A 23,184-nucleotide genomic window follows, 5' to 3' on the forward strand; every position below is an offset into this window, starting at 1 on the left:
CAGTTTCCTTATTTGTGATTTTTACCTGAGAGTAGCCAACGAGTCAAAAACACTTGACCAGTGTTCTGGTTCTACTCCACACGGAGAACTGTATTTTTTGTCCATCTGAACTCAGAGAGAAATAATTGTATTTTATTTAAAGCAATTAAAAAGTATTACGAAATGGAAAAAAATATTTATGAAGAAAAAAACATATCAAAATTTAAAATAATGGTCAAGACATATGTGATAATCAATTTATAAATTAAATATATTTTCAATGTTATTATTAGAACACACATAACAATATGTATGATATGTGTGCCCTACTTTAAGATTTAAATAAAAAAAAAAAAAAAACATTTTAACTCTTAAAAGGCAGGGCAAAAAAATCCCTCTGGAAACGAATCTGTAATGCTGTGTTACATTAAGCGAAAGACGACATGTTTTGAAATACTAGTATTTGAGAAAAAAATTGAACGTATGTTTATACATACTTTTTTATAATTTATTTCCCATAATTTTAAAAATAATCATATAATTAAGGCCTGTTACAGAAAAATAACACTTCTTTATTGAAAAAAATTAGAGACTTATTTATTTATTTACTTGGCAATTGTAGTCTGCATTACTTTACGGGCTATTTAACCTATCACGTAATGCATACTGTAAATATAAGTTAGAAGTTAATGAATAGAAAGCAGATAGCTGTAAACTGCCGATATGTACAAAAAATAGATCCGTATTATTCGCAGAAACCGTATATATCAAGTCTTGTATTCTATGTAGACACATGTGATATCATGTGCCACAAAAGAAGGAATTTTTGACAGCGTGACAATAACAATACTCATCGATGTAAAGTATTGGATAATAATTTTCAATTATTTTTCTGCAGTCTGTGGATCGGATGGAGCGAGACCGCCTAGTCATCTTTCTCCACAAGTTGATCCAGCATCGGCGCAATGTGCGCGACGTGCTGGAGTGGAACGGGATCCGTATCCTCGTGGACTTGATGACCCTGGCTCACCTGCACACCTCCCGTGCCACCGTCCCCACACAGACCAATGTGCTGGAAGCCGCCCCGAACTCGGGCCACTCCAGCGTAGACAAGGAGTGGTATTACAATGTTGAGAAGCCTCAGAGTCAGGTGGAGAGGATAGGCCCGGTTTCTTTTCAAGATGTAAGTACTCAAAATTAATTAGCAAATTGAAGGTATTAAGATAAAATATATTTATAAATTCACATGATTTATTTGATGGTAAAATATTATCTTTTGCATCAAATAAAAAAAACTGAAAATTATGTCACTTCACACTGAAGAAGTTCAGTGCTACGGGAAATTGGATATAAAAAATATTTTCCTAGGCGCCTTTGTTGGCTAGGAAATATTTCCATCTGTTTACTTTTGTGAAGAGTTGAGGAAATGTGGATGTTAAAACATGTACAGAATGGTGAATGTTACATTGTGTTAAGTGGCCACTTAAACCAGCCAATGACAGGTCATAAGCCCTGTAAATGCCTAGACTTCCATATTCCCTTCTCAAAAATGTTTTCCCTCTCTGTTGAAATAAATTTAAAAATAAATATTGTTATCAAGGTACACGCAAACTGAATACACTGCTCTCAAATGTAACATTTTAAGAATTTATTATAAAAGCAATACACGCCTTCCAACTTATAAACAGTGAATTGAAATTGTTTGTAATTATTTGTTTTTTCAATCCTTTTTTTAATCAGTAAACTACATCAAATAGTACATAGTAGAGAGTATAAAATCAATTCAATCTACCTTATAAATATGATTGGTGGAATCAATAAAAGGAAAGAAGGGAAACCACAGAGAAGATGGACTGACAACATCGTGGAACAAGGATGGAAACAGTGTGTCCAGGGCTGGTTTTCCAAACGCTCTCGTGGACTTATTATCTCGTGTATTTTGTATGTAAATAACTGTTTTCTCGTGCCACGAGAGTGGTTCAGAATAGCACCCCAGGACAGAAGAACATGGAATAATTTGAAAGAGGCCTATATCCAACAGTGGAAAAAATTGGCTAATGAGAAGAAGAAAGAATCAAAGAATGTTATAAAATACGTACAAGCTGATTTAAAATTTATTACTTATCCTAACTATAATTTTTAAAACCTCCGATTCATAACAAACTTCATATGCATCTAACAAATGTCTTTTATCAGTTGTAGTGAAATAAATATGGAGACATGTCTTAAAAAAATGTTTAATACATTGTATATTTTGTTTTATAATTATTTTATTTTCAGATCAAAGATTTATACAAGGCACAGACTATAAATGGGCGGACAAAATGTTGGGCAGTGGAATGGACGGGTGGAGAATGCTTCAAGCAATACCGCAACTAAAGTGGAGCCTTCTGGCAAAGGGAGCACCCGTGTTCAATGAGTCCGAATTGGCAACCCTTATACTTAATATATTGATCAAGTGTTGCGAATATTTCCCCAGCAGGTTTGTTACAATTAATATATTTTGACTTAAAATTACATGTTAATAAAGCAATCAGTGATAAGTTATATGAACACCAAGCAGAAATACACTCTAAATGTTAGTTAATATTTGCATATGACCACTTGCTGACCTCTTTTGTCTACTAGTTTCAAGATGTACCTGTCTCTTTATCAGCACACTGATTACACTAACATGCGAATCCCATTATACTACAACTTCACTATAAAAATTGTACAAAAATATAAAACCAACGTGCTGAAAAATCTTCATATCTCATTTTTCACCATACATTCTCATACAAATATTCTCCGCCAATTAACCTTTCCGAGCCTGAACGTGAAAAAAATTTGCAAGTTCTGGGGTGGTATATTGAATCTTCTCTACTCCCTAGAGAGTTGTTAATTAAGGGATTTGTTTTTTTTCAATGCGACGACACTTTGTTTCATATAATGGGCACACTGATGATTAAACATCAAATGATGTATAAAACTGTTTTTAAAAAAAGTGACCAAATAGCAAAAAGGACACCTGCAATCTGACAAACATATCAAACATTATTAAACTGTAGAGCGATGAATGGTAGTGTTTGCTGTTTGCACGGGGAAAGCAAAGACGAATGTCAATTATTATTCAAAGAATTTGTCAGAAAAATATTTTAATCATTTTGATACATCAACATTATAGAGTAGAATTATGCAGAAATGAAATCAATATGATGATTAGCAAAAATGTTATTGAAAAAATATGTTACCTGGGGACTCTGAATACCCCCCTTAGGCCCGGAAAGGTTAATGTTTTTATGTATGTAATGTTTTTTTCGGTGTAATGGTCAGCGCGTTTGCCTACCATGCGAGAGGTCTCGGGTTCGATTCCCGACATGGTTGATATGAAATATTTAATTAAAAGGTGTTTTTTACACTAGAATATTTCATAATCTCTGGACTGGTATCTGAAACGTAAGACATTACATTTTTTTTTGCACCACAACAGGCCAGGAGGCCTAATTACAGTGTTGAATTACATCACAGATCACCCGGACTTGAGAAAAATCACATTTTAATTTTTGTGTTCTCACCGGGAATCGAACCCGGAACCTTCCGTGCGTGAGTCAAGCGTCTTGACCACTACACCACGGAGGCCGCAATACTGATCATCTTACCTTCACGTAACAAAAATGATCAAGATACACTGCGATTGGTGTAACAATGCAGTGCCCTATGCACCATTAGATGCGGAAAGGGAATGATGATGATTATGAATGTTTTTTTTCATCACCCAAGTTTTACATAAAAAAAATAATCTAAATTCATTTAATGTATCAAAAAAGGCTTTGTTTTCTTAAAATTGAAATTGTAAAAATGTGTTTTACTGTATATGTTTTTTCCCTTTTTTAGAGATGAAGACAACGCCATTGTGCGTCCATTGCCCAAGATAAAGAGGCTGCTAACAGATACCTACTGCCTCGCTCATGTGGTCCAAGTTCTTCTCACCTTTGATCCTGTGCTGGTGGAGAAGGTGGCCACCCTGCTGTGTGAGGTGATGCAGGACAACCCCGAGATATCCAAGCTCTACATGACTGGAGTGTTCTTCTTTATACTGATGTACACTGGTAGTAATTTACTGCCTATCTCAAGGTTCCTCCAACTGACTCACATGAAGCAAGCATTCAGAGCAGAAGATGTAAGTTTTTAAATATATCGTTGCTCCAGTCATATCTGTTACGTAACATTTTTGAAATATTCAAGAGATCAATAAAGCAATGTACGAAGGCGGATTGAAAATGAAGCTACCTAAGTAGGAAAAAAAAAATTTTTTTTTTCAAAAACCATTTATTTCTCAACATAGTCTGCTTTTACTTCGACACACTTAGTAAGACGATATTCCAAATTTTTTTATACCATCTGAATAATACGATTCCGGGAACCTCTCAAAATACGCGTTAGTTTCGGTAATCACTTATTCGTTTGAGCTGAATCTTTTTCCTGCAAGCCATTTTTTCAAGTTTGGAAAAACAGGAAAAAGTCACTAGAAGCTAAATCTGGACTATAAGGTGGTCGATCAACCAATTCGAAGTGTATTTCATGTAATTTTAGCATCGTATCTAATGCTGTGTGAACTGGTGCGTTGTCTTGAAGAAAGAGCACTTTTTTCTTCTTTTAATGTAGTCGTTTTTCTTTGATTGCATCATTCAATTGATCCAATAATGCACGACAAAACTCTCCTGTGATTGTGGATCCTTTTTCAAGATAATCGATGAGCAATATTCCGAGTGCATTCCAAAATACAGTGGCCATAACCTTGCCAGCCGATTCCACTGCCTTTGCCTTCTTCGGAGCACTTCCACCAGCTTCCACCCATTGTTTCGACTGATTTTTGGTTTCAGATGTATAGTGGTGCACCCACGTTTCATCAACTGTTATTAATCGACACCAAAAATCAACAGGATTACGCTTTATCATGTCCAAACACTGCTGTGAAGTGGTCTCTCAAACTCGTTTTTGATCGACTCTGAGCAAACGCGGCACCCATCTTGCCGATAGCTTTTTCATATGCAAATGTTCATGCAAAACGTTGAACACACGTTCATATGAGATGTTTACCATTTCAACAATCTCACGCAACTTCACTCGACGATCGTTCATAACCATATTGAAGATTTTCTTCAATAACCACCTCTTTTGGCCTTCCTGTTGATGGTATTGTTGCAGTGCTTGTTCGGCCGCGTTTAAATTCAGCAATCCAATATTTTACAATGTAATCTGACAGAGCAGACTCACCGTAATGTTTATCGAGCTTTATAGAAATGTTTGTTAATAGACTATTAAACTAAGCCAAAAAAATTGTAAATTTTTATATATCGTATTATCAGGGCTATGATTTTTCAAAGTTTTGTCTATCTGAAATAACTCTGCGTGTGACGTCAGAGGTTCTCTTCCGCTTATTCTCTGTCAGTTCTGCCGATTGATCCATTTACGGTAATCAAACCGTATATCTTTCTCAGCTCTCTATCATTGGCTAATTCATATGAAAATATTTTAAATAATTTTTTTGGTACATTTTCAAGAAAATTCGCTCTACAATTTAATGCTCTAATTTTTACCGCATGCAAGAAATTCTCGTCTCATTGCACAAATATGCTTTTTTTTTTCATTCTAAGTCAATTGATATATAAACGAAAGAGACTTTAAAAAACAAAAACTAAAGGCAATATGTTTACAGTTTCTATTGTAAATTATTATTTTAATTTCTAACAAAGATTACATTTAATCTGTGAATGAGGAACTTCACCCCTTCGGGAAATCGAATACAAAAAATGTTTTCTTGCGCGCGGTAAAAATAAGAGCATTAAATTGTAAGGCCAAGGTTCTTGAAAATGTACCAAAAAAATTATTCAAAATATTTTCAAATGAATTAAGAAATGATAAGAGAGCTGTGAAAGATATCTGGTTTGCTCATCGTAAATGGGCCAATCAGCAGAACTGACAGAGAATAAGCGGAAGAGAACCTCTGACGTCACAAGTGGAGTTATTTCAGAAATACATAAAATCATAGCGCTGATAATACGTTATCTAAAAAAAGAACTATTTTTTTAATTATTATATTAAATTAAAAAAATTCACTGAACTTTCTCATTGCGAATTTATTACAGAATAATTTTAATTGATTTGTACTGTAGTATTAAAAAAATGTGTTGTAAAATTATAAATATGTTAATAAAAATGTGTATATTTACGTCAGAATAAAAATAAGTAAAGATTAGTAACTTACAAAATTGGGAAAGGACAACTTGTTTTATAGCATTTTTATATGAACCTGATATGCTTGAGGTCCTGGGTTCGATTCCTAACGAGGTCAATATGAAGAATTTATTTAAAAGTTTTACGCTGCAATATTATTTCATTGTTCCTGGACAGGCACCAGAAGCGTAAGACGTTCTATGATACAGATGCTGCAATTGGAGTACCAATGCAGTAATAGGGAAATGATGATAAAGATATAATTTCTTATAAATATATTTTAATTGCTATTGTAAATATGAAGCTTTTTACGGTCTTTCCAGTTGCTCGTTGTTTGTATAATTTTTGTATTTTTATCAGACAACAACATCAGACATCATGCAGAGGTCAGTTCTTGGTCAGCTTTTACCCGAAGCCATGGTCTGTTACCTCCACAACCACGGTGCTGATAAGTTTGCCCAAATATTCCTCGGGGAATATGATACTCCCGAGGCCATTTGGAACTCCGAAATGAGGTAAACATCATTGAATTATTTCTCGATGCAGAGCAAAATGCACATACTTGTAGAACATCAATAAAATCGTTTTTTTATTGCTTTGAACCGTTGTTTGGCATTATTCACAACTAATGAAATCTATATTATTGCTTGTCCAAACCAGAAATTGACAAAGGACATATCAGGCACTGTATGTTACTTTTTTGGCCAGGGTTTGAATGCCGGCGAGGCGACTAACACCATTATAGAAGTTTAAAGTGAAGTGCCAACAGCATGTAGATTGATATCCTTTTGGGTTTCAAAGGTTCAAATCAGGTAATAGAAATCCAAAAGATGCACCTAAATCTGGACAGCCTTTATTTTAAATAGGTGCGAAGGTTTTCATGGTCACTGTTATCAATATGTTTCTTTTTTGGGTGATGCCGTGTGTGTTGTATTTGTTCCGACGTTTCGGCTACCATTGCAGGAGACATCTTCAGGGTAAACTGTGTGTTTTGTAGAAAAAAGTATGTGTTAATGTACCAGTAATTTGTACCATGTCGCAGTCGGCAGTAGGCACATTTCTATTTGTTTTTAAATTATGTAGTGCTGGGAACCATGTCGAGTTTAATTTAAGCCCGTTGTCTGTCTTTTATTATTTGTGTGCTGTGATTACTGGCTTTACGTAAAATTTTATTTGCACTTTATAGACACTGGACATTTTTTTACCTTCGAACCAAAAAATTTATTAGTACATCAAGCTGGTTTTTTTCACATTATATAATAGTAAATGGATAGTCGGGAATTATTTTTTTGTCTTTTAGGCGAATGTTGATCGTCAAGGTATCAGCTCATATTGGTGACTTCACACCGCGTTTACGCGTACACATGGGAGCGCGATATCCGTACTTGGCCATTCCTGCTGTGCGCTACCCCCAACTGGACGCAGAGCTATTCTGCAATGTGTTCTACTTGAGGCATTTGTGTGACACGCAACGGTTCCCTGATTGGCCAATTCCCGATCCAGTAAGCACATCTAATCTTACTATTTAAAGGGCATTCAACTTATAGCTGATTAGCTCCTGTCTTTTTTACCCGGTATATTCACATTACATTTAGGTACATTTTCTTTTTAAAATCCATTCACAGATGGTGCCGAGATAATTTATCTAATTTAATATAGTCTTCTCAATTATGAATTTTGGCTATATGTGAAAACGTGACACAAATTTGCAGTCATAGTAATAATGTCGATAAGCTTCAAGATCGGCTTTTATTTATTCTATTTGAGGGGGTTAAATGTGAAAACGCCACTGTCCATGATCACTGTTTTTGGCAAGACCCAAAATCAGCATCGAAAATACTATTTTAAGTTCAATGTGCAACTCATGCATGGTATATCAGGTAGTGAAAATACTATTTAATTTAAGTTAAATGTACACTTAAAAGAAATAATCATTTGGCTACTGGTTTTCTTGGTCTTTCCAAATACAGTGATCATAGAGAGTGGTGGTTTTGCATTTAACCCCCTCATATATTGGTTGAATTTATTTTTATTATTTGTATTTTTTTCAGCATTATGTACATAATTCAGAAATTTCGTGTTTTTAAAAAATAAAAAATAATTCATTTATTACAATACAATTATTTATCTGAGCCAAGACTGCTTATTATTTTTTTGTTTTTACATATGCATAAGGGTGCGTATAATGCTGTTTTACCATTTCTCTTATATTTTTTTATTAAGTAAACCCTCTTTCATCACAATTCCGGGCACCGTTATATTTTCTCATTGTTTTTACAACAAACCTATTCCATTGCATGATTTTTTCTTCTAGGTAAAACTTCTGAAAGATGTTCTTGAAGCGTGGACAAAGGAGGTGGAGAAAAAGCCTCCCGTCATGACAGTAGACGAAGCATTCAAGGCACTCGGACTTACTCCGGGAAAGCATCACGATGAAGCAGTGATCCGCAAATCTTACTACAAATTAGCGCAACAGTTTCACCCGGATAAAAATCCTCAAGGAAGGGTAAGATCATGTTTGTAAAAAAAATGTTTGTGACTTAAAATACAATGCATGTTTTTATGATTATTCTTGTACCTAAGATTAATATTTTTTAAAACCTTTTTGGGATTCTTAACAAGTTTTATAGTGGCAATCTAATCCGTTGAAAAAACTTTTCTCTTTTTTACAGTAAAATACTGGTATAGTCTTTGCTTGATCAGGATCCTACGCTCATAGAGTGACCATGGTGTAAAAATGTGTTATTATATTTTTAAAATTATGTTGTGTCCATATGAGTGGATCCTATGAGATAAAAGTGTTTGCGAACATGTTAATTCAATTATGTAATTAGCAATGAATAACTACCTCCATCAATGCTTCACATTTACTCTGGAAGTATTTGTAAACATTGGTAACAAAGGTCTACGATGTATGCAAGAGAAGCGATTTGCTGATGAATGTCGATAAATCGAATGTGATGGTTTTTGAAAGAAATGAAAGTATGACTAAATGTGAAATCACTGTGAATGGAGTTATACTAAAACCAGTAGAGGAATTTGTGTATCTGGGAAGTATGTTCACTAGAAATGGAATGACTGAGAAAGATATTGAAAGGAGGGTGAGTGCCGGGAACAGAGTGAACGGTGCACTTAAATCGACCTTGGCAAATAAATGCTTGTCACAAGAGGCAAAATTGGCAGTTCACATCGGAGTCCTGGTCCCGTCCCTGATGTATGGGAGCGAAGTATGGACTTGGAAAAACAGGGATGAAAGTAGGCTGAATGCTGTCGAAATGCGATCTCTCAGGCAAATGTGTGGTAAAACTATGTACGATAGATGCACAAATGTTGAGATCCGTACATTATGTAAGGCTGAGACAAGCATTATCGACGAAATCAAGAAAGGAGCTCTGCGCTGGTTTGGACATGTAGAACGAATGGACAGCGAGAGAACGGCTAAGAATGTTTACAATGCGAATGTTGATGGATGCAGAAATAGAGGAAGACCGAGAAAGACATGGCATGACCAAATCCAACAAATACTTAAAGATGGACATGTCAAAAGTCGGAATAATCGGCGCGCGTGCATGAGAAGATGTATGAATGTAGAGGAAGCGAGATCTGTATGCAAAGATAGAGTGTTGTGGCGTTCTATCCTCTCTGCCTACCCTTACGGAGAAACGGCGTGATGGTTTGTTTGTTTGTTTGCAATATATTCCTTGGTTTGTCTACACAAAGGCCTTCCTTTTCCCAACCTCGTAGCTTTAGATATGGTCACTGTATTATTGTTAAAGAAACATGCTGGCTAGTATATTAACTGGCCATTGCTATGGTTGAAAAACAACATGAACCAATCAAAAGATGTGATTTTACTCACACATTAACATATCTGCATATTACACAAATTATTTTTGTTTGTGTATTAACATAGGCATCCTTATGTAGCAACGCCTGTAAAATTGAATAGACCCATTCTATTAAATGTTTTATTAAACATTTTCTTAACTATTGTTGCAGGACCGATTTGAGGAAGTCAATCAAGCCTACGAATTCCTATGCAGCAGAAGTGTATGGACTGGAGACGGACCAAATCCAAATAACATTGTCCTTGTTTTGAGAGCGCAAAGTATTTTGTTCAGTCGATATTCTGAAGGTTCGTTTCAAAAACATTATTTTGGCAGCACATGAAAGTTTACAAACCAATAAAAACCATTTAAATTAAAAATTTTAAGAGTTCGGTAGTCAGATGGCAGAAGGGACCATCTGTATTTTTGTCTATGTTTTAGTTTAAAGTTTTAATTAATATTTCAGTAAATACACGCAGCAAAAAAATTAAAAAATCAGCGTCATTTAAAATGGTCATTTATTATTGAACAGCAACACTAAAATATTTTGGTTTGTGGATTAAAGTCTTGAAATTGAGACGTATTTCAGCTCTCCTGAACATTTTTGAAAATCTCAGATGGTCCCTTCTGCCATCTGACTACCGAGTTGTATTAAAGAAAACAGCTTTTTAAGTATCATTATCATAGGGCGCTGCATTGGTAAAGTAAATATTGCATATCTTATATTTTACAGGAAGATGAGGTGATTAGCCTTATTCTTCAGGTGCCAGTTTAGAAACGATATGTTTCAGCGTAAACCACCTTTAAAAACGAATATGTCACATCAACCTTCCCAGGAATCAAACCTAGAACCTGGAACCTTAAGCGCGGTGGGCGAATGGACCAACGAGGAGGCGGACTTTTCTCCACTCCTATCCTATGATTTCCTATTAAACACTCGAACAAATGACTCGATGGTCACTCGGGTAAAAACCCTGCAAACTGAAATCAAGTGAAGATAAGTTTGCCTCGTGGTGTAATTGTTCCATGTTCAATTTCTGGTAGGGTCGACGAGAAATAATTGTCTCAATTGTGGTTTTACTTACTGTCCCTGGACTGGCACCTTCGTGCAACAGATGATCCTGATACAGTGCATTTGGTGTACCGATGCAATGCCCTATGCACCATTGGTTGCGGATAGGGAAATGAATGAAGATGTATTTGTTTTCAGAGTTGGAGCCGTACAAATATGCCGGCTATCCTCAGCTTATAAAGACAATCCGAATGGAAACGTGTGATGAAGCGTTATTCAGTAAATCTGCTCCCCTATTGGCTGCTGGGTGCGAGTTAGCTCACCACACGGTCAGGTGCTCCGCCCTTAATGCTGAAGAGTTACGGAGAGAAGGAGGGCTCCAAGTAAGTCCATATTTGCTCTTTTTTGTATTTATTTATTGTTTTTAATAAAAAATAATAATACAAGCTATAAAAAAATTGAAAATCAACGAGTCCAACCGCAGATTTTTCAGTTATATTAAGAAAACTGCCTTTTTCCTGTGGTTTTTAAAGCAATGTAGGTTTTAAAATGAAACCCTTTAAATGAAAAGAATTGCTAAATAGCTTATTTAAATGTTTATTTATATTGATGAAGAAATCTACATAGAGGTTTACATATTATACATCTTATCTATTTTTTTAAATCTGGTCAATGGGCCAATTACAGATTTATCTCGTTTTAATTGTTAATTTTTTTTAAATTTCAATGTTGGTCATCGGGTAGCTTAAAACATAATATAATTTTACCTTAAAAATACCTTGATTGCAGTACCTACCTTAATAAAAAGTTTCTCACCTCATTAATTCCCTCCCGTTCTCCCATCAACTTTAAAGGGTGTTTTTAAAGCATTTCTTTGTAAATCACTTGGAAAAAATATTTTACATCTCTTTAGTGGATTTTAAATATTTAATTTGTTGATTAATGGAGATTTTCACATGGCATAACTCCGCCAAAATGGGATCTGTAATTTTTTTTTTAATTGATGTTTGTAATTGTGTATAGCTTTCCACTTATAGTAATACTAAAACATCAAAATTCAACTGTTGACTGAAAAGAATGCTCTGACCTTGCCACAGCCAATCAAAATAATCCAGCTATAATTTGGTGTTGCTAGCATAAAAATCAGTTGTAGTTCTGATTGTTTCTGTTTTATACTCTTTTTTTTTCCACAATACAAGATGATGTATAGCTACACAAAGTTAAACACATATTTAAAAAAATAAATTAAACATTCGTTTGTTGTTTATCAAAAATGGCTGGATGCTTTCATTTTTATACTCTGTATGTTTAATGTGAAATTTTATGTGGTCTTAAGGTTCTTCTTGAGGCATATTCGCGCTGTGTTTCTGTGCTGAGTTTGTCCTCCAAGGCGTCAGATGTGGCCGTACAAGTGTGCGACCACATCAGCCAGTGCTTCTCTGTGGCGGCTAGCTTCCCACATTGTCGGGAGGTCATTGGGGAGATGCCAAACCTCATTGTGGATCTGTGCCGAATATTACAGTTCAAGGTAAATTTTACATAAACTAATTATGACATTTAAAAAAAAGATTTATCGATACAAGAAACAAGGTATGCAGCTGATTGCGCTTTAATTGTTTTTTTTCTCATTCTATGAAAAAGTGGTACATATAATATAGAAAATTAATGATAATGCATTTTTTAAAGAAAATATCAATTAAATTTGCTAATGTATCCAAAAGAAAATACTTTTATTGGATTTTAATTCTACTTTATTTTTTTTTAATATATAAGAGAGTATATTGTGACGCGTTTCGTTTTGTTAGGACATTTTTAAACTAACTAAAATATTTACAAAGTTTCTTTACATACTAAAAATAAATTCTGTTTAATGATTGAGGATTTCTATACAAGCTGAGATAAGTAAAGTAATTAAAAATCTATTAGGGTATACTGAGTATATTTTTAGTAAATATTTATGTTAGTTTGAAAATGTCCTAACAAGATGAAATGCTTCACAATATACCCTCTTGTATATATTTTTTTTAAAAGTAGAATTAAAATCCAATAAACGTGTTTTATTTTGGATACATTACCAAATTTAATATGGAATTCTACCAATTGTCTGCATAAACAATAAATAAAATACTTATTGAAAATGGCGGCACTTAAATAAGTGTAAGTATAAGCGTGTTATATATAAGCCATCAAGCAGGCAAATTGTAAAGTTAGAATTGTGTCAACTTTTTAGCATACGAGAGTTTTTTTATAGTTTATTCTTTGTACACATAAAAATCAAAAATTTTGTTAGACTCCGTTTTTTCGGATGTGCGATATATTATCACCGCAAAAAACTCCTTTATGCTCCAAGATTTGACTTGTCCTTTTCCGTGCGCAACATTAATAATGATATATAGACAAACTCAATAAATTCGCCGTTTTTTAATTTTGGTAGGTATAAAAGTAAATAAATCTTATAGTTTTTGTATATTTTAACCGGTTAAGTGCCATAAGCGTGTTAATGTACTCTCCATTTCCGTGCTTGGAGGTCTGGCCTTACAATGGCGCGTAAGAACGCATGCCTTTGCATGCGCTTTACGCGTAGAGGTCAAGTATTCCAAACAATTTTAGATTTCATACACTCAGAAACATTTGTTAGAAGCTTGATGACTGACAGCGGTTCAAATGAGAGTTTCTAAAAATTGCCTTAATTTTTGCCTGTTGGGAACTGCCATAGCAATACTTAGTGGCACAGAAAAGGTTAATAAACACCTGATCTAAAAATGTTAACTGTTTTATGTAAAATATTTCTAATAATTATGAAATGCATTAAACATTTTATTTTCATTTATAGCACTTGGGTACTGTTTGCTGCAGTGCGGTACAGTGTGTGGGGGCCCTCTGTGTAGACGGAGCCCTACAGACTCGCCTCCTGAGGTGTGGAGCCCTGTGGCCCCTCATGAAGTTTGCCCTGCTGTATGACTTCACGTTAGACGAAGGAGGCGTGGAAAGGTCCAAGGACTCCAACCAACAGGTGAATGAATGTGTACTTATTGTATTCCCATTCTTGACTTACCCATTCTCTATATAATTAAATTGTGCTAAGTATGGAGCTGATAATTTTATTGTGAAGTCGAATATAGATGTTGTTTTTCTGGGCTATTGTACTGTTCGTGTAATATCATCAAAAAGTGGTCTCTGGACGAGTGTTTTCAACTCGATGGCTGCTCTAAGCAAATCCTAAATTATAAAATCAAGTGGAGATATATCCGCCTCGTTATATAGTTGTTGACACGATTGTCTCCATTCTCGACGTCCTGGTTCGATGAAATGGGAATGATGATGATTTTTTAATATTACAACTCTTATAATAATAAAATAATTTGTATTTTAAAGAATCTTAGAAAATAAAAGTATCATTTTGTTTTGGTCAGCGTCTACTATGTGTAAGGTTTTTTTTAGATTGCTAACTGACGTGAAATATTTATTTTTTATTCTTGTAAGAGTTGTGAAATGGTAAATTTGAAAATATTTTAGCAAAAATTAATATATCGCTGTATTTTTTTCTGCAGGAGGTAGCCAACCAGCTTGCCAAGTTATCGATCAGTGCCTGCGGAAGGTTGGGTGGGTACTTGGATGGAGATAAGGAAACTCCCAGTAACCAACTTGCCAGGAATGCTTGCCAATCACTTCTCACCCCTTATCTTGCCAATAAACTTAAGAATGATAAACCGGAAGAGGTAAAAAAAAATACTCACCTGTCTAAATAAAAATAAGTTAAATAAAAAATATATTTGATTTTATTAAAGAATGAATACAATTTGTTATGTTGTGAACATTTTTGTTGCAACACTTTTATCAAAATGATTTAGTATGTATCCCTTTTTTTCTCTCTGAAATTGATCAAATATATTTTCAAGTCAGCATATCCCTAGATGGAACTGTTAGGTGACCATTTTGAGTAATGTATTTATGTATATATGTTTTATTGATGAAAATTTTATTATTTTACAGCTTCTGAAAATTTTAAATTCCAACTGGAGAAATCCATACCTTGTATGGGACAACAGCACAAGAGCCGAATTATCGGAATTCCTACAGAATAGAAAACAATACGCCCTGAATGATGACGAAGATGATGACATTATTCTCTGCACGGAATTCAAATACTCGGCTCATGAGGGACAACTTATGATAGGAGAACTTTTTGTCCAAATATACAACGAACAACCTACCTTTCCAATCGAGGTACATACATACATACATAAATATATAGTATAAATACTTAAAGGTTCATAGTATCCTTCTGTAGAGTAGCTATGGTTTTTATTTTAAATAAATATCCATATTGGCGATAAAACTGTTAAATGGCTAATTCCACAAAAAGTGAATTTTGTGTTTTAGTCAATTAGAGATTTTTTAAAAATGAAAAATAACTGCAGTAAAATCTCAGTTTCACATTCCTCAATTTTACATTTTATTTTACGCTTTTTACTATAAAATCTTATCAATTTTTTTTTACTTTCAGAATCCCAAAGGTTTGGCCATTGATCTCCTCGAGTTCCTCGGAAAACAATCTCAGGGTGCGATGAATGATGAAAAAATCAGCCATATTGAAATGGCTCTTGAGGCTTTGGCTAATGTCATCAAAAATAATGCTGGTGAGTTGTATTTTATAAGTTGCTGTAGCTCGTCAAATTTATCACATTGTACCATAACTTACATAATAATTGTTTTCAGTTGGAACACTCTCCTTAAAATTGTATATCATTATTACAGGTGTTGAGATTCAGTGTATTGGACATTTCGGCTTAATATTTGGATTATTAAGTGCTCGTGGATACCCCACAGTACAACAAGCCGCTCTACAGGTAATTAAAATTTTATTTTATGTTTTAATTATAAATTGTTGCTATATTATGTAAATGATATGTGGGGGTCATAGTCCATTGATTAAATGACACACACACACATGGAATGATCTCACCTGAAATATAGAGTAACGACTGATGAAGCGAGTCATTATTTTATATTGAATACTCTGTATATATTCTGCAAGACTAACAGTATTGCACATAAAATGTCCGTCTACATAAGAGCAACGTCCTGCAGTACATTCACGCCACGGATACATGAAGAACAAAGGAACGTGGTCATAGAGAGACCATAGGACATGTTAACATCCAATCAACCCAAGTAAGTCAGCCCAAAGAGTCAGCCCAGTCAGCTCAACGCAGTCATTCAGTTCATGCATGTAGTTCAAGTGCAGCCAGTTCAACTCATCATGGCCGTTACGCTCGCGCTACACAACCAAGTGCTGTATCTTATTCGACATGCAATAATACACCTTGGAATACCAATCTTGTGTCTTCTGTGAATCTCCGACTGGGGTAGGAGCTCCAACCCCACAATAAGTCAAATCCTACAGATACAATACGTGTTATAAGGAATTTTCCAATATTTTTATGTCAATTGGTTAAGATTTTAAAATTAAAAATATTTTGTAATTTGGAGCAGCATTAACAAAAATACTCATTGGTGTACCCTTCATTTGTTTTCGGTTTTGTAGATTGTGGTATTTTACCAATTAATTGCTAACGAATACTGGAATCCCTCTTTACTTAATTTGTTATTTTATTTTCTCTTCAGGTGGTGGCAAGCAGTGCTGGGTGCGGCGAATGCGTGGAGGACGTGGCCGCCGGACGCCTCGTGGGACACTTGTTGCCACTCGTGGCGGCCGGGCCCCTTCAGCCCGCAGCCCTAGACGCCCTGTCGCCCCTCCTCACCAATACTAGTATTGTTAATGAAGCTCTCAATAAAGGTATTTGTACAAATGTTGAGTACTATTAAGGTGAGTCAGGTTAGGTTATGAATTATCACCCTATTGTAACTAATATTGATTTATTTCAACTTGACTGAGTGGGTGCGCTGTAGATAATACATCAAGACCTCAGTTAGACGCGGGGATCCAACAAGTTTGGATTATTTTTATCATTTATTTACATACATAAGTTTGTCGTACATTATCTAAGACATAAGTCCCAACTCCATGAGACTAAAAGTCCTGTGTTGAGATGGGCGACTTATACATACTTCGAGCGCCAAACAAAACAGCGTTAAACTAGGTCGTCTAATCTCATAAATAATGGGGATGTGTGAAACAGAACAGATAATAAGATTTTTTTTTTGTTTTATTTATGGTTAAATACATTTTGTTGTCAAATTTATTGCAAAATTTTTTATTCATTAAAAATGGGGGTTGGGTTTGGTTAGGTTAGGCTCGTTGCACATGCCGTTTAGTCATACTGAATTAAATATTATAATTGTGTTATAATTCATAAAAAATAGAGATTAGGTTGGGTTTGGTTTGGCCAGTGTTTTTCAACATGTGGGTCGCGACGGTCATGAGCATGGCAAAAGTAAAATGTAAGAGATGAAAGACTGGCAGCATTTTGTAAGGAAGGGGGGATAGCATATTTTAAGAGGAAATGCGGTCTGACTTTTCTTCATACATAGTGAATGGTGCATAAGGCACTGTTTTGGTTCACCAACCGCAGCTTATCTTGGTCATTTTAGATACAGGAAGGTAATATGATCAGTCTTACGCTTTATAAGACTGGAAAGAAATCAAAAGAAATGTCCCAGAACTGGTTTATGTACAAGGGAGTACAGTTATTTGAGGAAATGCCAGAAAGCATAAATAATAAAAAAAGTGTAAATATATTTCAAATTAAATGTAAAGAGTACATATGTAAAAAATACTAGGCTATATATAATGTAAATAGTGAATATACATAGGTTAATACTGTAAAACTGTTGTTTTAAATGTACTCGTAAGTGTACATACGTATAAAAGAACAGTTTGAATATTATTAATTGGGATAGTAATGTACAATTGTAATAAATAATGTTAGAATAAGTATAGATGTATTAGACTATCTTTATCATAAAACTAAATAAAATTACTAATTTAAAAAATAATATATATGTATATTCTAGTCTAAAAACTCCTTTTTAAATACAAATTGTCACCTCTTGCGTGGTAGGTAATGCTCTCAGTAAAAATATGCATCATTTTACAAGCCCATCAAATTTCAACATAACTAGTTCTGTTATTGAAACATTTTTTGCTAACATAATATTTTGCTGATTTATAATGCTTGTTTGCAGGTGCTGTGATATACTTATTAGACTTATTCTGTAATTCCAATTCCGAACAACTCTCCGTAAACTCTGCTGATCTTCTTGCCAAGATGATGACTGACAAACTTCACGGGCCTAAGGTAACAAACCTACCATAACCGTTGTTTTGTAAAGTTTTCTAGCAATTACAAATTAAAATAATATATTATCGCCAAAGATCGCGCACATACCTTAGTCTTAAGATTCTTCCAATTTGAAAAAAAATTATAATGTACTTAATTAAAAGTTCATATTAATTCTTAAGATGTTACGAACTAACTTAATAAAGCATAAATAAATAAAAAGTATACGGGAATTGAGAGGAAGCGCGGTCTCACTTTTCTTCATACAGATGTATTCCTTTATTTTCTCCCTGTATTATGACACTAGTGCAATGATTTTTTACAAACTAGATATTTACCATTGGGGCGTTGTTATCATTTTTTGCTTTTTTGATCAATTGTTTATTATGGAACCTTTCTAAAACCCTTTAAAGCGCCCAGTTTTATCGGCTTTCTTTGTACATATGGTATACAAATATGATGACTTTATTTTTAAAAAATCTAATAGGTACCAACACAGGAAATTTTAGTCTGATACTCTTTCTAAAAAACCAACAAAAACGGTTCAGTTTTGAAGTGCGGAAAACGGGACAACGAAACGTCGATTTTATTGATTTTAGCCAGGCATAATCAGTCCGACGTGCAGTTATCTTTTTCGCACAGTATCGGGAAGGCATTTGCGACAGAATATCAGAAAAACAAACGTTCAAATACCTGTTCCTCAAAATTCACTCGCAGCTTTTCTTGTTCGGCAACGAGCAACTTTTCCGTGTATGTGGGCACCACCAAGGAGACTTATGTCCACAGATGCGGTATGTGGTGGGCAAGCTGTCATCACATATCATCTTAATGTTCCAACCCTAAAAAATCTAATATGTGTACAAGAAATTATGGTCACCCACTTAGTATCATTTGTTACAATAATTTATCATTTGGCAAACAGCGCAATGTATTGTGCCAAATAATTATTTTGCATTTAATTGTATTTTTACAACATGGAAATACTTCCAAAATGCTTCTTAGCACAAAATTACCCAATGAGAAATATTTAAAAACCATGTCCAAAATACTAAATAAATGTAGCGGAAAATTATTTTGTATTCATATTACTAATATGAGTCGTGTTAAATTTTAGATAAAGTTATCCCTTTGCCGCTACCTCCCGGCCATATTCGCGGACGCTATGAGGTCTGGGGGGGCAGCAGCGGCTGTGCGGATGCTCAGCACTCCTCAACAGCACCCAGAGCTCGTATGGAATGTCGACTCCAAGGACAGAGTGTCAGCGCTCATTTCCAAACACAAAGAAGAGTAAGTTTTTTCAAACCATACCACCACAAGAACCACATCGGCACAACGCTACCACCATAGTGGAATAAATGTGGATAATCAAATTATTTTGAACCGGGTTGTGGTCCCGTGGCTAGTGTTGCGGACTCACGGATCAGAGGTCCAAGATTCGCTCGCACCCCGCTCTTCCACAACTTGGTTTCCATTTTCTAATAGTGAATTTTTTACAACCCGTTGAAAATGGAACTCAAAGTTGAAATATTTGAGTAAATCATAAGAACGCAAATATTTTATTTTTTTAAATACTACCAGCCTTAATAAGATGATACAAATCAATACGTATATTTTCAGCATCATTGATAAAATGTATCAATTCAATACGGACTTAAATTTGAAAAATGGTATTCATTTCTATCACTAGTGCAGGTGTTTTAGGCTATTACAAATAACAAACAACCCGGCCTTAATGTTGCATTGATAAAGTGACATTGTATTTTATTATTCCAATAAAAATTATGAAAATCTAGATAAATTTCCTAATTTTTTCCATCAAGGCATTACTCATCCCAGCTTCGTGACCCGTCTACGACTTGCAATACGGCTGTCTCAGAGTCGGGGGTCGGGTCCGCCTGGACACCTCCTGGGGAGGTCGTAGTAGGCGGTGTGTACCTGCGCCTGTTTGTTGCCAACCCGCAATGGGCGCTGCGTAGTCCCCGTACGTTCCTTGCTGATCTGTTGGACTGCACGCTGGCCGGGCTACAGAAGGGAGGACAGGTAATTCTTTTAATGTCTATTTTACATATTTATATTTTTAGATTTATTAAGTGTGTATTCTTTAAAATTTATGTACCCAGTGTATTTCTTTCTTTCTGAACCCTTTTATTTTTTTTTGTAGATTTTTTAAAAACTGTCTTTATTCTGAATTTATTTAAACTTTTTTTTCTCTTTTATTTTATTTCTTTGTATATTATACTATCATCCTACTATATTCCTTTAAATGTACGTAATATGTTGTTTCTGTAATTTTTAAAATTATTATTAATAATACACTAGCAGCTATTAAGCTGATGCGTGTATATCAAGTGTACATGGTTATTAAACATTATAAATTGATGTGTGCATCTAGGCGGTTTTTGAACACATAACCTGAACTAGCACCAATCACTTTCTCGGGAAGGCCATACCATTTCTCCACAACTCGGTTTGTCAGGAAGTTCTTCCTGGGGTTGGATGAGAAGGAGGTAGTGTTGAGTTTCAATGAATGACCTCTGAGATGGCGGTTTTCATTCATAGTGAACATTGATTTCAACTTGGGTACATTATATTGCTCAGTTAAGATTTTGAACGTTTCAATCAAGTCACCACGCTGCCTCCGCTCTTCTAGTGGACTTAACCCGAGCTCTCTCAAGAGTCAAATGTATTTTATCTCTGTCAAATGTATGCAAAAGCCGTTAATGTTTTGTTATCAGACCACTTGACTTTATTTTGGAAAGCTACTTGTATATAGTTTTGGAAAACGAAAATCTTTTCAACTACGGGTGTAGTTATAAACTAAATTTAAATATATGGAAATAAAATAATCTATGCACTGACAGGCAGTCATGTGCATAGAGTTTTTAATTTGGATAGGCAGTAGGAAAAATGACATCACTATGTTAATGGCTTGTACTCAATGTTGAAATTACTGAAGCCACATCAAATAGCCAAATAAGTCCTTTATTTTATGCTGTTATTCCAAACTGCTTAAGGTTAGAAAATAATATGCGAGGGAAACAATATAAACGGTTGGTATGTACACTCCCAGTTAGGTCTTTGAAATATTTCACACTAAATAAAAAACTTTTCTTTTGAACTAACTCTAATTTAGATGTATGTCTTCCTTTGCTAATAATATGTATTTAGGCGATAAAATTTAACTGAGAAATGGTTCGGTTTTAAAAAATGGTTAAACATATATTTCCCATACCAGCACAAGTTCCACTGTTTTCCTTTTCTATTTTTTTTTTGTAAAATGAATACACAATAATATTTCTGATCATATGGAAAAATCGATTCGACATTAGACCTTTGAGCATGTTTTATGATTATTAAATGAAGAAACCGCTAGATGGCATTAATGTGCTCATTTGTTATTTCTAATTAAGTACTACCTTAGCAATCACTAGTACAGACACATTGTCAATTCAACTCAAATATACGTGGAGCCATACATACTCATTTTTGTGTAAACAAAGAACTGCCATATTAGTAAGCAAATCAGGCTTGTGATTTGTTCCTTCGACACCGTCGCTACGACAGAGTGATCAAATTATGTTCAATTGTTTGCGCGAATTTTTCAAATTCCTCCAATTATTTCTTGCGTACTTTGTTTCATATTAGAGAAAGTAATATAAAAGTTTATGCATTTATAGCCCTTTACCTGTCTTTAAACAGTAAAAATTTACCTTATGCATGTTTCAGAGCGAGTTGCTAGAACTGTGCACGCAAGCATTATGTGGACTGCTGACCGCACAGCCCTCCCTAGCAGATCTGGTAGCCGGAAGGGGACACCTACCGCGCTTGTGTCGACACCTAGGTTCTCATCCGCAACATGCTCTGCCCATACTGCACACCATATCCAACAGCCAGGTAGGAAATTCAGTACTAAATACGTAAGGAGCAATTATTTATGGCTGGTTAAAAATGGCTCCAAAATCTAAATATTTCCCTAGAACAAATAAATATAGGAACATATATTTGTTTTGAAATGTCTTGCTGAAACTTGTTATTGGTTGGAAATCCAATTTGTTGTCATTTTAAATTGTTTTATTGTTTAAAAGTGAGCGTTTCCAACAGATTTGTGTCAGCACTCTCGCTCAGACTGACTGCATTGTGGGGATGAAGGAAGCCATGAAAACTAGGAAGGAACTTATAGGATTAGCTTGTGAATCCCTCTCCAGAATATTTAGTAGCCCCGCCAACACAGATGAACTTGTGCTGCAGGTTTGGACCTATTCATTCATTATTATCATAGCATCCTTATCTTGATTTCCTCATAAGTAGTCAAACAGACCTTGCAGATTGTAAATATGTAGGATAAAAGAAAGCTAAGAGACTAATTTTTAATTGTAATAAATTGACGTAAAGATATGGCAGGAATTAGAGATGGGCATATTAGTTATTTGCTTAAAGAAGAAACTTTTTGATGCTTGTGTTCTCCCTGCACTGATTTTTTTCTGTGAAGCTTTTGCGTTCACGAAAAAATTTTACACAAATTATCAGTGACACAAAGAACTATGGAAAGGAAAATGCTGGGTAGTTTGTTGAGAGGCAGAAGGACCAACACATGGATAAGAGTGAGATCAAAGGTCACTGATGTGGTCCAAGTCAAGTTCTAATGGTCTAATTAAAGTTGTTTTTATTTATTTTATTATTATGTGTTTATTATGTTTATTCACTTTATTTCCTATGTTAAGAATCAATAAAAAAAAAAAATACATGTTTTTACTGCAATATTTTTCCAATATTTTTTTTGGTTAAGTACTTTTATTTATTGCTAACTTCAATGTTGGTTATACAATCAAACCACTTTAGACCTAATATTTATTCTCTTCAAACACTGACAAACTCAGAAATGTAATGTTATGAGTTTTAGTAA

General features: G+C 34.6%; 1 protein-coding gene across 1 annotated transcript in view; it reads left to right on the plus strand.

The window, feature by feature from the left end:
• Positions 1-23,184, plus strand: part of Rme-8 (receptor mediated endocytosis 8) — a 40,737-nt gene that overhangs the window by 13,038 nt on the left and 4,515 nt on the right. The window contains 21 exon segments of the mRNA XM_088233620.1: positions 878-1,162; positions 2,260-2,308; positions 2,311-2,461; positions 3,856-4,141; positions 6,559-6,713; positions 7,499-7,700; positions 8,513-8,704; positions 10,198-10,333; positions 11,236-11,420; positions 12,374-12,565; positions 13,871-14,050; positions 14,589-14,756; positions 15,031-15,264; positions 15,545-15,677; positions 15,796-15,887; positions 16,666-16,837; positions 18,187-18,299; positions 19,396-19,568; positions 20,102-20,321; positions 22,008-22,175; positions 22,383-22,529. Coding sequence (XP_088089746.1) covers positions 878-1,162; positions 2,260-2,308; positions 2,311-2,461; positions 3,856-4,141; positions 6,559-6,713; positions 7,499-7,700; positions 8,513-8,704; positions 10,198-10,333; positions 11,236-11,420; positions 12,374-12,565; positions 13,871-14,050; positions 14,589-14,756; positions 15,031-15,264; positions 15,545-15,677; positions 15,796-15,887; positions 16,666-16,837; positions 18,187-18,299; positions 19,396-19,568; positions 20,102-20,321; positions 22,008-22,175; positions 22,383-22,529 — 3,633 coding nt within the window.

The sequence above is a fragment of the Micrasema longulum genome, unplaced genomic scaffold (genome assembly GCF_059751315.1).
Source record: "Micrasema longulum isolate JH-2025_06_02 unplaced genomic scaffold, ASM5975131v1 h1tg001133l, whole genome shotgun sequence".
NCBI classification, from domain to species: Eukaryota; Metazoa; Arthropoda; class Insecta; order Trichoptera; family Brachycentridae; genus Micrasema; species Micrasema longulum.